Here is a 14,756-nt window from a genome sequence, read left to right on the forward strand (position 1 = left end):
TGGTAACGCTTCCGGCGTGGGCCTACTACAGGCGAGGCAATGAAGCAATACCGACATGCAAACTAACACCGAATGACCGAAGCGAGTGTATAAGTAGTGCACTGACGGTGCTCGACTGTCTTGCAGATGACGGGTAGCAATCGCTTGTGATATGTAGATGGTTCTTCCGTCGACTGCCTGGTGGTCGACGACGGGACATCCGTGAATCAACCACTTCACTTTAACCGCTGGGTAACGTTGGCCAAAGCGACGGCGAACGCTTGCAGAGCCGAAAAAGGATACTGGAAGTCGAGCGTGTACGCGTTGCCATCGATTCGTCCGAATTGCATGACCTTCGAATGAGAGAAAGAAAGAACGAAATCGTAAAACAATGATTGTGGGGTTTACAACAAACGATTCTGGCGAACTCCTTACAGGAGGATTTTTACAGACATACCTGTTTACCACGGAACTCGATCTGAAAGTTCTTCGCCGACTCTTGCGTCACGCGCCCCCCAAAGTCCAGCTGGTACACCTGACTGTTTTCGTTCCACATCGGTGCCTTATTGTGCATCACAAACTCCCGGCGGACCGGCGCCGGGGACTGCGAAAAGCTGGCTACACCGTTTGGTTCGATTTTTCCTCTTTTCAGCTGAAAATATTATTTAAACATTTAAAATTATTGAGACTGGCATTGCAGACATATTTGAATGCCTGCGATAAAATAGGTATGAGATAAAAGGCTTAAACTGACCCAATTGCTTTGATTTTATTCGATTGAAAACTACTTCAATTTTGGGGATCGAATCGACTAGGAGATGAACTATAGAATTAATTAATAGAATAAAAATTGCAACGTATTCTCTGGCTAACTCCATACACTCTATACAATCTTACATAGAATTCTACAGGGTTCGTGATTAATTTTTGCAGTATATTAAAAAAAATATTTCTCATCTTTATGTACCAATGTTCAAAAAAAAAAAAAAAATTCTAGCAATGTAAAACGTTATGTGTTAGGTATCAAGAAAAATTAACAAGACGCATTAATGGCGAACTAAGATATTAATTGGTTCGCTAATTTCGATTGGGTGCCTTTAAACTTCATTACAAAATTGTTAAACTGGAGGTTTGTTTTAGTTTTTTATACGTAATCTGCCACTATAAAAAGCAAATCAAAATCAAATCTTACTCTATCCATCCATGTTTTAGATGTAGCTTTGAATTTTAAGAAAAGCCCTGTTTTATAAAAATATTCAGCCGTTTTCGAGTTATTAACATCGAAAGTTGCGTTGGGGTCTAAATGACCTCTATTTGCATTCTAGTGTAAATACCCATCATACTTAATTCAATACGAAACAAACAGGATAGGGATTGTGGCATCCTGGGTTTCGGGTTACACGGATAGAGGGTAGTCAGTATGGATCGGACTCTGAATAGAGACGGTCGTGTGTGGCGACCGATGCCCGTTGACTCGCAGTGTATGCGTTGATACAGCAATATACGAGCATGGTGGATATCACATTGGCGATCCTGCCATGATAACGAAGTGGAAAATTGATAACCGGTAGTGATGAAGAAAGGAGTACGCGTATGTGAGTTTTGGGAAGAAAGTTGAGTCGGGTTCGGCCCATGACATAATGGAAATGGATAACATTTTCGCAGACACCACTGAGTCGGGTTCGGCCCATGGCCAGTGAGCGAGAGTGCGACGGTTGAGTCGGGTTCGGCCCATGACCAACAGAAAGGCAAAATCGGAGACACCACTGAGTCGGGTTCGGCCCATGGCCAGTGAGAGAGAGTGCGACGGTTGAGTCGGGTTCGGCCCATGACCAACAGGAAGGCAAAATCGGAGACACCACTGAGTCGGGTTCGGCCCATGGCCAGTGAGAGAGAGTGCGACAGTTGAGTCGGGTTCGGCCCATGACCAACAGAAAGGCAAAATCGGAGACACCACTGAGTCGGGTTCGGCCCATGGCCAGTGAGAGAGAGTGCGACAGTTGAGTCGGGTTCGGCCCATGACCAACAGAAAGGCAAAATCGGAGACACCACTGAGTCGGGTTCGGCCCATGGCCAGTGAGAGAGAGTGCGACAGTTGAGTCGGGTTCGGCCCATGACCAACAGAGAGGTAATATCGGAGACACCACTGAGTCGGGTTCGGCCCATGGCCAGTGAGAGAGAGAGTACGAAAGTTGAGTCGGGTTCGGCCCATGACCAACAGAGCGGTGCGGTGATCGCGAACGTCACTGAGTAGGGTTCGGCCCATGACCAGTGCAGAAAAGCGTTGAGTTTTGTTTTGTTTTGTTTGTTTTTGTTTTAGACTGCTTGAAGGGCAAACGGTAGCCCATATGCACGAATAAGGAAACAGGATGAAACATGAATATTAGGCCGGTGGCACGGAATAGCGGTTTGGTATTGGTGAGTAAGGTGAAAATCAAGCTGGTGCTGATTGCCGGTGAAATCAAATAGATGATCACCGGGTGCCCTATGACTCCGCAGTTCGATTCCAATAGCGATGGGGATCCCCGGTTGGTACATTGCGTGCTTGGTTCTGAGAGGTTCACATTCCTAATCGACTCCGGGGCCACGGTAAATACCATAACGACCCAGGGGTGGCAAATAATAAGACAAAAGTGCCACACTATTGGCCAGGATTTGACGGTGCATCCAGAAGAGGTATTAAAAGGGTATGCGAATCAAACGGTAACCGTAGCTAGGCTGAAAAAAAACAGAATTGGAAGGATGTTTTGGCTGACTATGTGGTTGCATACAACTCATGGCCGCATAACGTGACGAAAATTCCTCCAGCACAATTGATTGTTTGGTAGAGCAGTGAGGAATCTGCTCCCCAATATTAATGTTGATTCAGCACGTCCTCAAGACGAGGAGTTGAGGGATCGGGACCAAGTTGCCAAATTTGACCGTAATGCGAGGGAAGATAGGAAGAGTCATTCAAAGAGAATCCGAGGTCTGAAGGGCGTAGCGGTAGGAAAATAAGACCACCGAAGCGGTACTCTGAACATGTGTGTAGAGAGTAGAGAATTGTGGGAATAGGTAACGCTTTATTTTTGCCAAAGGGAGGATGTGGCATCCTGGGTTTCGGGTTACACGGATAGAGGGTAGTCAGTATGGATCGGACTCTGAATAGAGACGGTCGTGTGTGGCGACCGATGCCCGTTGACTCGCAGTGTATGCGTTGATACAGCAATATACGAGCATGGTGGATATCACAGGGATTCTTCGCAAAAGTTTGGCCAATGAGTAAATGAGCATGAGTGGCAAGTTTGGTTTACCTTCTGTCGCAGTTGTGCCTTCTGAAACGTTTCCAGATCACGGTACTGCTTCGCACTGTTACTGCCACTGCTATCGTCCGTGTGATTGCTCGGGCTGCTGTGGTTGTTGTGATTTCCGCTGCCACCACCATTTTCATCGTCCGAGCTTTCCGCGTGCTGCTTCTTCCGCTGGCGCCGGTTTAGTAGCGGCGAGTTTAGAATGTGCCGGATCGGTGAAGCACTTTGGTGTCGTTTGCTTTTTTTGCTTGGCGTTGGAGAAGCCGGTGAGCTGCGAGCTAACCGGGCCGGAGAGGCCGGCGGCGTTGACTGACGGCCGCCCTCTTCCATCTCACGCCAACGGCTGATGATGCCGCCCTGACAGGAGGGGGCACTGGTTCCACCGGATGGACGTGGATCTTCCGTTTGCGAGGAAGTTGATGCCGTTCCCGAAGTCGGTGGTTCCCCGGAATCGACGGACGTTGATGAATCCTTGCTCGGTCCCGGGCAGCTACCGTTACGGCGGTGCTTTTTCGGAGAGTCTAGTGAGTCCGCCTTGTTATGCCGGTTTTGACGACTCGCATTCCATCGGAGTAGGATCGGTGTGCTCGATTCGCTCTGCGGCTTGCCAGAGTCGTTAGATTCTGCCTTTGCCTGCCGGTTCCGACGCGAAAACAGTGGACTGTCAGTGAAGCTCGTCACGATACGCGCTACCGAACGGGACGGCGTGCTGTTGGACGGAGCGGGCGCAGTTGGCTCGGAGCCGGTGGATGATCCTGTCGTTGGACAATCGCCGCCATTTATCACACTGGAAGTGGTCCCTGCTGTTGCTGGTGATTGATGGTACGTGGACTTCCGATCGAAAAATCCTCCACCTTTTCCGGACGAAGAGCCTGAACCGTTGCTGGATTCCTTCCCGTTGGAATGATGATCTCCGTGGTTACCGCAAGCTGACCGGATGTACTGCCCTATCGTAGTCCGTTTCGTTTTGGGTGGCGCTTGAGGTGGTTTTCCTGCCCCAACCGTATCGACAGTGCCCGGTGGGCCCGGGCATTCGTTGACAGGTAGCGGAGCGCCAGGTTCTTTCTTACCTTCGTCGCCTAGGGCTTCGGCCTGATGTTGGGCGGCGTTTTTCCGACATTTCACACAAACCGGCTCGGTGGAGTTTACCGTCGGAGCAATTTGCTTGCAAACGGCACAACTTTTGGGCTGTTCTTTGCGGTTCAATATCGGCGTCTTGGATCCCCCCAGTCCAGACACTCCCGGGCCAAACTTCATCGGGGCCGTTCCTTTACGACCCACGGGAGGTCGGCATCCGTTCGCACCAACTCCCATCACCTGATCGGAGGACGAGTACTCCGTTTCGTTCTCGGACAGCTCGCTCACTTTCGGCATCTGACGGAAGAGGTTAATGAGATCACGATTTAGATTCGGCACGTCCTGCAGGATGTCGGAACACGAGTCGAGACTCTTGGACTTTGCGTCCACACGCAGCAACCGGCTGCTGGTTGCTGCTGTTGTCGTGGTCGTCGTTGTGGTCGCCGCCGCCAGTGCCGTCGTCATTGCTTGGCGTAGCTCGTCCAGGTTGCGTTTGTATTTTTTCTGACGCTTCTTGTCGACAAGCACCAGCCGCTTGTAGGGAGCATCTCGGCGCATCATCGAGAGTGCCTCCTCGCCCGGCACGATTGCCATATTGTCCAGGTAGCCAACACTACAGCTGCGCGTGATCGAGTCGGGAATACGCGCACCACCGGTTCCGCCATTCGCGGCGGTGATAAAGGGCATCATGGAGGCGACGGTAGGCGTGCGATGCATACCACAGGTCGTGCCGTTCCCGATGGTAGAGGGACTAGGCGTTTCGTGTCCGTTCGAGGCGGGCACGGTTGTTACCATCGTCGTTGTCGGCGTTGCTGTCGTTGGAGCTTGCGGTTGCAACGTCGGAGGAACTACCGGTGAGGCTGAGGTGCTAGGAGTGGACTCTTCGTCGATAAACTTAAGGTTTTGCTTCTTCGGAGTGCTCCTGGAACCACTCGGTGGCTGCGGGGAGTCCCGACCGTTTGTCACATTCGATCTGGTTGATTCAGCACGATCTAAATGAAGGCTTAAGTTCATGGGAACCGTTGCGGGAGCCATCGCCGAACTTCCTCGAGCTCCATGATGGTGGTCAGATGAGACAAGCGCATTCTTAACCTGTACCAGGCTACCGATGTAGTCATTGGCACCGGAGTAGCTCATAAGTGTGGTCTGACCCGCCGGCGGTCGGTCGAAGATAATGTCACTAGGGGCAACGGCATTTTTTGGCGATTGCAACGTCGGTACGGAACCCTCACAGTACAGTGGACTGATGGCGACACGTGACTGATTGCTGGAAGCGGACGATGGGCGTCCTACGAGGCTATAACCAATGCTTTGCCGGGGCGGTGTACGTGCCGCTGGGCTGCTGGCCACCGGGTGCAGTTCACTCACCACCACTACCGAAGCTTCCGGCGCTCCACCACCACCACCACCACCATCTGTGTCATCCTCGTAGGATTCGGCCCGTGCTAGCGGCCCCAGTCCCAGTAGCCCACGGGAAGAAGGCCCACCGGACGACGAGGAAGAACATCCAGCTAGCGCAGACGGTTGATGTCGCCGGGGGCGCGACGGAAAACGATTTGGCCTTGGTGACATCGGTGCAATCGGAGGTGCACTTTCACTGAGCAGCTTTCGGCTGATGGCACCGGACGGGGAACTATCACGCCCAGCGCCGGACAAAACTGACCCGAGCAGCCCCGAATGATGGTGCTGCTGTTGCTGGTGCTGATGAAGATGCTGCTGCAGCTGGTGTTGGGCCTGCTGCTGCTGCTGTTGCAGCTGTTGCTGCTGAAGCTGCTGGTCCTCTTCGTCTTCGGAGAAAATGTTCGGATTGAAGTTAGGATCGGGACCGGTGGGAAAGTCGTCCCGCAGCTCCGTAATGACCAGCTTCATCTGGCGCGGCTGTAGATGGAGCAGTGATGTTTTGTACGTCACCTGGCCAAGGTTCGCCGGTAGCGTTTTGGCTAGCCCGTGGATCTTGAACTTGGTGCCCCATATGTTCGACGTCACTTCCACCAGCTTCACGTGCTGTGATGATGGGGAGGGAGGAGAAGAAAACACAGAACCATGTCGGGGTTTAGTAAATCAAACAGGAACAAGGCAGTGGGCATCAACCACTTTGGAAACTTCTCTACCTCCGGCAGCGTGTCCAGATACGCCAGGTCTTCATTGTTTTCGGTCGAATCGGAGTTCTGGTTCGGTGAACGATCGTTACCGTTGGGGCTGCGCTTTTTCGAGGCAGGTTTTCGCTTCCGATCCAACCGTGGTGATCCTGAAAATGGGTCGAATGGTATGAGAATGTTAGAAATATCATCCAACGGGATGCGCTACCGCGATGCGATTAGTCACTTACGGCAATCTTCTTCGATCTCACTCTCAGAACTATCGGACCGACCGTTGGTGCCGGTAGTCGAGTGGCTCGAGGTGGACGAGCTTTTCGTCGTAGTCGTGGTAGTGGTCGAATCGGATGAGTATGTACAAAATGTAGAAACTTCTGCGTGCAAGCGATAAGGGATGGATCGTTAGTAAACAAAAAGAACTTTCGGTGAATGCGGCCCCACCAACGACACTCACCGTCAACCTGAGGATCGAATATCACAAATTCCGGCCGTATTTTCGAGGTCCGTTTACCCTTCAGCAGTGGCACCAGGCCACCGAGAAACTCCAGATAGAGCGTATAGCAAGTCCCTGAGCTCTGGTTGGAATCGTCATCGTGTCGTATCATCGTGCAGTGTAAGCGTGTCGAGCAGGCGGGAGGACGCGAAACAAACTCCCGCAAGGACCTCAAATCGGGAACACAACACTGAAATCGAAAGATACACAGCAACACCCGGTTATTCACCTTTTTTGCTTTTTGTCCAATCTAAACGCCAGATGGATACATACCCGTATGGTTTGAGCAAATAGATTACCGATCAGCGCCTTTATCCGACCGGGCAGGGGCAACCTGGGCAGAAGTGCTTCGGAGGCCAGTGAGGATTGCACCTTCAGGCGGCAGAACAGCTGCAGTGACGCAACGCGCCGCGAAACCCACGCTATGTGCACTTGCGTTCCGGTCGCAATAAAGATTCGCTTATCGTTGTGTCCCCAGGTGAGTGCCGAAACGGGATACTGGGGAAGCATGGGAGGGAAGTAATTGTGTTTAATTACATGGAAATATAAGCGCGATCGATATGGTGGGTGGTCCTATCGATCCCTAACGCTGTCTTCTTGCACTTACCGTGCTATTGGGGATTTTGGCGGTGTAGAGAAGGCTACCGGATTCGGTATAGAACTTGAGTAGATTGTTATACACCGTAGCACCGTGGACGTCGGTGACCGGTGGACTGCCCAGCTCCGTACCGGCCACTGCTAGCAGTTCCCGGGAGTTGCTCCACTCCATCACGATTCCCAGCTCGCCGTTCAGTCCGGTATGGATCTGGCTGGGCGTAATGTCGTCGTACGATTTCAGCAGATAGATGTACCCATTCTGGAAGCTCACCGCCAGCACGAAGCTACGCTTGGACGCATTCGTCACGCCGGGTTCCGTGTCTTCGCCCTCCTCCATCTTGAACTTCTCGCATGACCAAGCCATCGCCGTTATGCCGACGTCCGCACTCAGTGGCACCTGGGACACCATGGCACCGTGCACGTCCATTACGATGATCTGGCCCTGGGTGGTTCCGAAGTAAACCTGCTGGTCGTCCGGCGTCCAGATGCCGCACGTGATGGTAGCGTCTAGGTTCAACATTGACGACCAGTAGCGCTGGCCGGCGACCGAACCGACCAGCACAAAGCCATCCTGGTAGCAGATCAGCGCCATGCGCCCATCGTGCGACCAGGAGAAGTGCGTCACCGGCGTGTTGCGGTCGTTGATCAGCTCCACGCTCCACCGACCTTCGTACTTGATCCAGACAAAGATGATGCCGGAACTATCACAGCTCGCCAGCTTCTGGTAGGGCTCGTTCCACTTGACCAGGATTACCTGCACGCGATTCGAAACGATTACAGTCGAATGTTTACGTCGGATAATGAGAGAGCAGGTCGGCTAAAGTACCGGTACACTTACATCGGACCGATGGCCTCTTAGGTTGTAGTTGGTCCGTAACGGGTAGTCGACGTTCTTTTTGCAGTGTGAGGTGGTGAACGTGACACCGACGATGCCCCGGACGTTCCCCGTAGCCAGCCATCCTTCCTGGTAGTAGTTGGTTCGATTCAGCTTCCATCCTTCCTCCTGTAAACGTAGGAGAAAAAAATACACAAACCATTAGTACAGGGATGTCAAACATGTGGCTCGCGGGCCCCTTTGAAACAATGCATCGACAGTTTGGATCCTTGAGTATTGACTTCCGTTTGCATCGCACGAACTGCGAAGTGCAAAAGAACTAAACAAACGTCAATTTAAATAGGGTAAGTGCACCCATAGTGGAGCTAGTACCAATAGTGGTTGTAGTGGAATAAAATCCTAGCTCTACGCCGAAATATATACAATGGAGTTATTTGTTCTTCTTGTTCTTGAAATGTTCTTTGATCTTCTGCGGAGTGTTCAAAAGATGAACCATCCCATTCCGTAATATAGAAGCTTCAAAATTCATATTTTTCAAACAGGTTGTCCCAACATGCTGCATTCCTTAAGAATCTATAACGAATATCATGATTTCCTTAAGGCTATAAACCACTACAAAATCATTAAAACCATATGATTTCGCAACTTACATACTCCAATATAATTGATTTACACGAAATAAGTGCATTTTAGCTTAATTTTATTATATTTTTGTAGTTTTTACCATAGTGCCACTATAGGCACAAAAACCAGAGTTGTTCCTATAGTAGCCATAGATTTTTTCACAAGTAACACACAGAAGAAAGGAACGAGTATATTTTAGTTTTATTCCGTTTTTGGTCAATATAATCAGGTAAATTTAGTGATTTTATTCTGTCTCTACAAAATAAACAAAACGGAACTCGAGAGAATCGAAAAAGCAAGACTTAGATGGCGAAAACAGGAGGAGGCTCAGCAGAAGAATCAGAGGAAAGAAAAGAGAAAGCAGGCGAAGGATACACTATAGTTTTAGCTGGAATATTCAAAGCATTTTTTATGGAGTAAAATTGGGCATATTTCGGTAAAACAATACAGTTTTTTCAATGACAACGCATTGGTCAAGGAGTATTTTACCGTTCTGTTTGAAATATGCTTCAAAAATAAGTTATAGTCAAAATATATTCAAGTTTTTCGTGCTACCACCACTATAGGAACACGATACCACAACTATAGGAACCATACCACCATTATAGGAGCAACCGACTAGGAAGAAAAATACGCTTTTTTTCGTGTATTTTGTATGGTTTACGGCGAAAATAGATGTTTCCAGTAGAAAAGTCATGTTTCGATCATAATTGATTCAAATATGTAGAATATTGTGTTCTTAACAGTCATAAATTACACCTAATTGGTATTTACAGTACTAAGTGCACCACTATTGGTACAGTTACCCTAATTTCTATAAGAAAGTGATATACAACTTTGATCCACATCACGCGGTTGACAAGTGCAAAGGTTTTACACAGATTTTTCGAGACAAGCGAATAAATAGTGTTCATAAAAACAAACGTGATGAACTACAAGGGCATTCTAAATGAAATAACAGATGTGGAGGAATAAGTTAGCTGTAATAATAATGCATCTTTACCCTTCTAAAATCTTTACCAAAAATCAGAATACTGTAGAACTGTAACATACATTTAAATAAAATTGATTTTAATCCGTTAAAGTTTGGAAAACGATTGATCAAGAAACTTTCTTTTTAACTCTAAGTTGTAAATTTTATACGAAGTAATATAATATAAAAAATGTGAAAGTGTAAAACATGAATGACTGTTAAGATAAAACCTCACTGATAAGCACATATTTTCATCAATCCAATCAATGAAACTTTTTGGACCGCAATCCTATTTTAGGTGGAAATGCGGCCCGCAAGGTCTAACGAGTTTGACATCACTGCATTAGTACACACGCATTCGACGGTAATCTTACGCGAGCACTTATTACGATGAAAAAGATGAGTTTAAATTAAACCCTTTTGCCACGAAGTTCACCTCGAACGAAAAACGAACATTTTCTGTTTTATAGCAAACAACCTGAGGGGGACCTTGCCAACTGTTCAAAAGGCCAACCGCTGCACGGTGATGTTTAGTAGTTGCGTGGAAGTGACATTAGCTCCACCGTAGAGGGTTTTCAACTATGAGACCCACGAGTCAGGATTACTCGTCAAACATCAAACATGTGCCTGCACGGAGGTAAATGGCGAAGGTATAAGCTATACTGCTGCAACTCTTCGGGCCATCGCGCTGATCCACCGTGGGGAAACGGGGCCGGAAATATGTACAATTTGTGTGCAACAAGGACGCCAGCCATCGAAGGATAAAAGCAGTAACGGGTTCGAGGACCAACATGCCACACTGCTTATCCAAGCCCCCTTCAAGAACGCGCAGGGAACGGTGCATGCAATTTCCTGTTCGTTTCATTGATGGAAACTAGTATAAAACTAACAAAAAAAAAAATTCTAAATAAAACACACGTCATCGAAAGGGTATAAAAATGGCGTGCCTTACCGTTGTTTTGCAACTTTGACACGAACCTTTGTGCGCCAAATGGAACTTTATACTGCAATTTTGCACATAGCGAGGATAGACACGAATCGTCCAGATTGATCCGGATGAAAAATGAATTTTCCAGTTAGAAAACCGAAGGTAGGGGAATAATCATTTGAAAAAGGGAAGTTTTGAGTGCTGAACATCCAGCGTTTATCATTTTGGCATACCATATTGTGATGTGCAAACAAATCCCGAAAAAGAAAACCCTCGTGGTATAAATGGAACAAGTTGTTGGATGGATGGAGTGATAGGAACAGAGCGTTTCGGAACAATAATGGAATTCTGTTCCATTCGTCTCGAAAATAGCACACACTGTACGCGTTACGAGCCAATTAATTTACTACCACCACAGACGAGGGACAGCTTTGGGAAACAAATTCCGTAGACACTGCATCGTCCAGCAAACGGTAAACCGTCCCATCGTCTCCCGCCGCTCGAACCAAACGAACGGAAGAGCGATTAATTTACAAACATACATTAATCATCGAATGACCACCAGACACGCCACGGTGTCGCCGCGTCGGGCGCGCGTTGGTGGACGTTTGTTGTGTATATTATTGGGTTTACAGAGTACCATCGAAATCCAGATTTCGGCAGAGGGAAAGAGAAAGCCCCGCATTAGAGATCGGACTTATGCTAAAGCCCAAAATCAATAGTAATATCCATAACATTCCCACCCAATTGTCCTTCTGCAATTGATTCCGTAATCGGTGTAACCGGGGTGGGCTATTCCTGGCCCCCGCTGGAGCATTCATTTCAATTCTCCTCCCGAGTGGATCCTCCGAATTGGGCATTGTGCCGTGGCGCTTACTGTGGTAATCCTGGCCAACAAACATCCACAGGGCGTTCAATCGGTTTCGAGTCCTTTTGGACCGGGGGCCAGTTTACATTGTTCATCCGGATTATCGTGCGGTTGAATCGACAGAGGTTGGAACCCGACGGAAGACTTGTTCTGGTTTTCTCGTTTTCCGCTGCACCCCTCAACGACCCGCTCGGTTTGCACGCCTCGGGAAATCCGCGAATCGTGTGATGTTTCCCTCCGCTGACTCCGAATCTCCGAGGCCGGGCGGCGACCGGTCTGGTGACCTACAAAAACTAACCATCTTCGGTACATTTGTACTGTAGATTGTATCAGAATGAAAGAGCGAGAAGCTGAAGTTGGATTCCAAACGCGCACAGCCACGAACAGCTACGAAGAGTGTCCTCGCGACGGGAGGTGGTCCTGGGTTAGTGTCGCGTAAAGGCGAGGACGGATGTACCGATCGCAAACAGCTTGAAAACGGATCCAACAGTGGAAGGACAAATAGGTGGTAGAGAAAATCGATTAGAACATCCAGCAAAAGCGTGTGGCCAAGAGGACATTGGGAAGGGAGGAACGGCCATGCGGAAGAGGAGTAGTAAGGAGCCTAGTAGAACGTACCGCGGGTTACCGGGTACTAGGGACGATTCTCGGAAAGAGAAAAATTCGATTTAGCTACTATAAATAGGAAAGGTTCATAATGATGCGAGCCATTCCACCATTAAGCCAACAACAACCGGGATGGTCAGCCAAACGGTACCACCAACGCCCACTGCAGCCCACTGATAGGCCGCGGCGAATTAATAAAGGAATGGAAAGGAAAGTAAGATATATCTGACACGGGTTTAGCTCAATAGAGTGGGAAAATATTGAGGCCAAACGTGCGGAGCCCTTTCAGATACATACCTATACCAGGAAACGGTTTCTTTTTAGGTTGGGCTGTCAACATAAGGCAAACAAACAGTACCAATCTACAGCGAACACGAACTCCGGAATGGGTCGTTTTAAATCGACACCAGCGAAAAGACACTAACATCCCTCGACGGTGAACACATAATTGAACCGTTGGCGAGCTAGTTTTTACTTGAGCCTGTTCGCTTAATTCCGCTCAAACAATTTTCCGGAAAAGTGTTAACAACATTTCAGGCCGCGATGATGGGAGCGCTTAATGGACAGGAGGTCTAGTCGGTGATAAAAGCTTCTTTCTCCTGTTTTTGCGGCACATGCTGTGCATTTCATCGAATTTTCATTCTGTGCGTTAATTTGGCGTTGTAGAGTGGAAATTTCAATGAATTTAACTTCCTTAATGACGTTTTAGTTGTATTTAGAATATTCTATTACATAAAATGAGAGAGTTAGAGGTTAATTTACGAAAACATAACGAGCTTAAGGTTGTTGAGATGATAACAACACTTTCTTGATTGATTGAGGAAGGTGGTCGGTGAAAGTTCTGGAAAATAAAATTGCTTGGTGGTAAAATTATTATCAATATTTCCTTTTGGTGTAAAACTTCTGGTGTTATAACATCTGTTTTCTTGAAAAAAAAGATAATCCATCAAACATGATATTATTTCCATTCCTATATTTTCCTTTTTGCCTTGTGCCTCTTCTATTCATGAGTTGGTTTGTTCTCTAACAAGAATAATAGTATATTAATACTTTTCCTGAGTAAATATCATCAAATTTTTGTTCACGTTGATCTTTATACATCTTGTTGATTCCAATATTCTATTATGTAAACCCCGTATAAAAAAATCTCTAAGAAATTTTTCATTTTGATGTCTAATAAAAGTACAGTGATAATTTATCTCCAAATACTGTCGATAATCTTTAACGTTTGTACCGTATTTTTCCGTGTATAAGGATCCTCTTAAAAAATATTAAACGTAAATGAAAAACATGTTTTTCTCATTTTCACTAGTTTTTACAATTTTATTCTTGTTTTAATCTTCACTCTATCTCTGCTTGGAGGTAATCCAAAATGCTTCTCTATCGCATGATTTCCATTCACTTTTGCGTATTCAATCATCTTTAAATTTAAAAGAAGCATTTTTGAATTTACAATTTTATTCTTGTTGTAATCTTCACTCTATCTCTGCTTGGAGGTAATCCAAAATGCTTCTCTATCGCATGATTTCCATTCACTTTTGCGTATTCAATCATCTTTAAATTTAAACTGGATTTATACGAGACTCTCTTTGTTAGAGGGATGTTGATTACGCGATTTTGAAGACGAATACCAAAAATCAATCAGTTGTCAACAAATCTGTCATATACAAAGTTGTCAAAAAAGTGTTGAAACGTAAAAATTTAAATGAGCTAATAAAGCTATAATAAAGCTAAAATCGAAAAGTTACTACCCATGTATAACGACCCCCTTAATCTGACTTTGGTCATTTTTGAATTGAAAGGGGGTCGTTATAAACGGAAAAATACGGTTTGTTTGGAATGGGGATCCCTATTTCCTATATGCAATACAAATGTCCGTGGTGATTATGAATGTTCCAAATGAAAACTCTAAATGAGCGTTACAATAATCGTAAGCTTTAACCGGAAAATGATACTAAATTTTGATTAATCCGAAAGTTCCTCTTGTTAACGTTGATTACGAAAGTCAAAAGATACCCAATACTGTAAAAAAACGTGTAAATTCTTCATGATAATATAAAACTCGTATAAAGCAAGAAATTTTTTTTTTTTGACAATGCATGAATTGCATACATCCATTAAGCAGGATAATTTAAACTTTAAAGGATGAAACCACTGTCGTTTCACGTGCTCTTCAGCTTCTTTTCTCCCAGAGAGTGTTATTATTCCCCCCATCTGGAACAACATCATGCACCATGAGTCACCATCTCACCCGGACCCAGAAAGTCCCGACAAACTTCTACCGGAACATTTTCCAACTTTTCCACTCCCTCCAACCGCGATGGCGTTTCCTCCTATCCTCCCCTTGGCCCTTCGATTCGATTACTCAGTGCTGATTAAATTGAAATTTA

The 14,756-nt window shown here is 46.7% G+C and overlaps 1 protein-coding gene across 1 annotated transcript in view; it reads right to left on the reverse strand.

Annotated features, from left to right (window-relative positions):
* Positions 1–215: 215 nt before the first annotated feature.
* Positions 216–14,756, reverse strand: part of LOC131260962 (uncharacterized) — a 33,084-nt gene continuing 18,543 nt past the window's right edge. Inside the window, exons 2-10 of the mRNA XM_058262825.1 lie at positions 8,371–8,535; positions 7,543–8,286; positions 7,209–7,433; positions 6,897–7,125; positions 6,676–6,816; positions 6,458–6,594; positions 3,273–6,350; positions 437–631; positions 216–332 (exon numbers count right to left, since the gene is read on the reverse strand). Of these exons, the coding sequence (XP_058118808.1) occupies positions 216–332; positions 437–631; positions 3,273–6,350; positions 6,458–6,594; positions 6,676–6,816; positions 6,897–7,125; positions 7,209–7,433; positions 7,543–8,286; positions 8,371–8,535 (5,031 nt within the window). The remainder of the gene's footprint in view (positions 333–436; positions 632–3,272; positions 6,351–6,457; positions 6,595–6,675; positions 6,817–6,896; positions 7,126–7,208; positions 7,434–7,542; positions 8,287–8,370; positions 8,536–14,756) is intronic.

The sequence above is a fragment of the Anopheles coustani genome, chromosome 3, assembly GCF_943734705.1.
Source record: "Anopheles coustani chromosome 3, idAnoCousDA_361_x.2, whole genome shotgun sequence".
In the NCBI taxonomy this organism is placed as follows: domain Eukaryota; kingdom Metazoa; phylum Arthropoda; class Insecta; order Diptera; family Culicidae; genus Anopheles; species Anopheles coustani.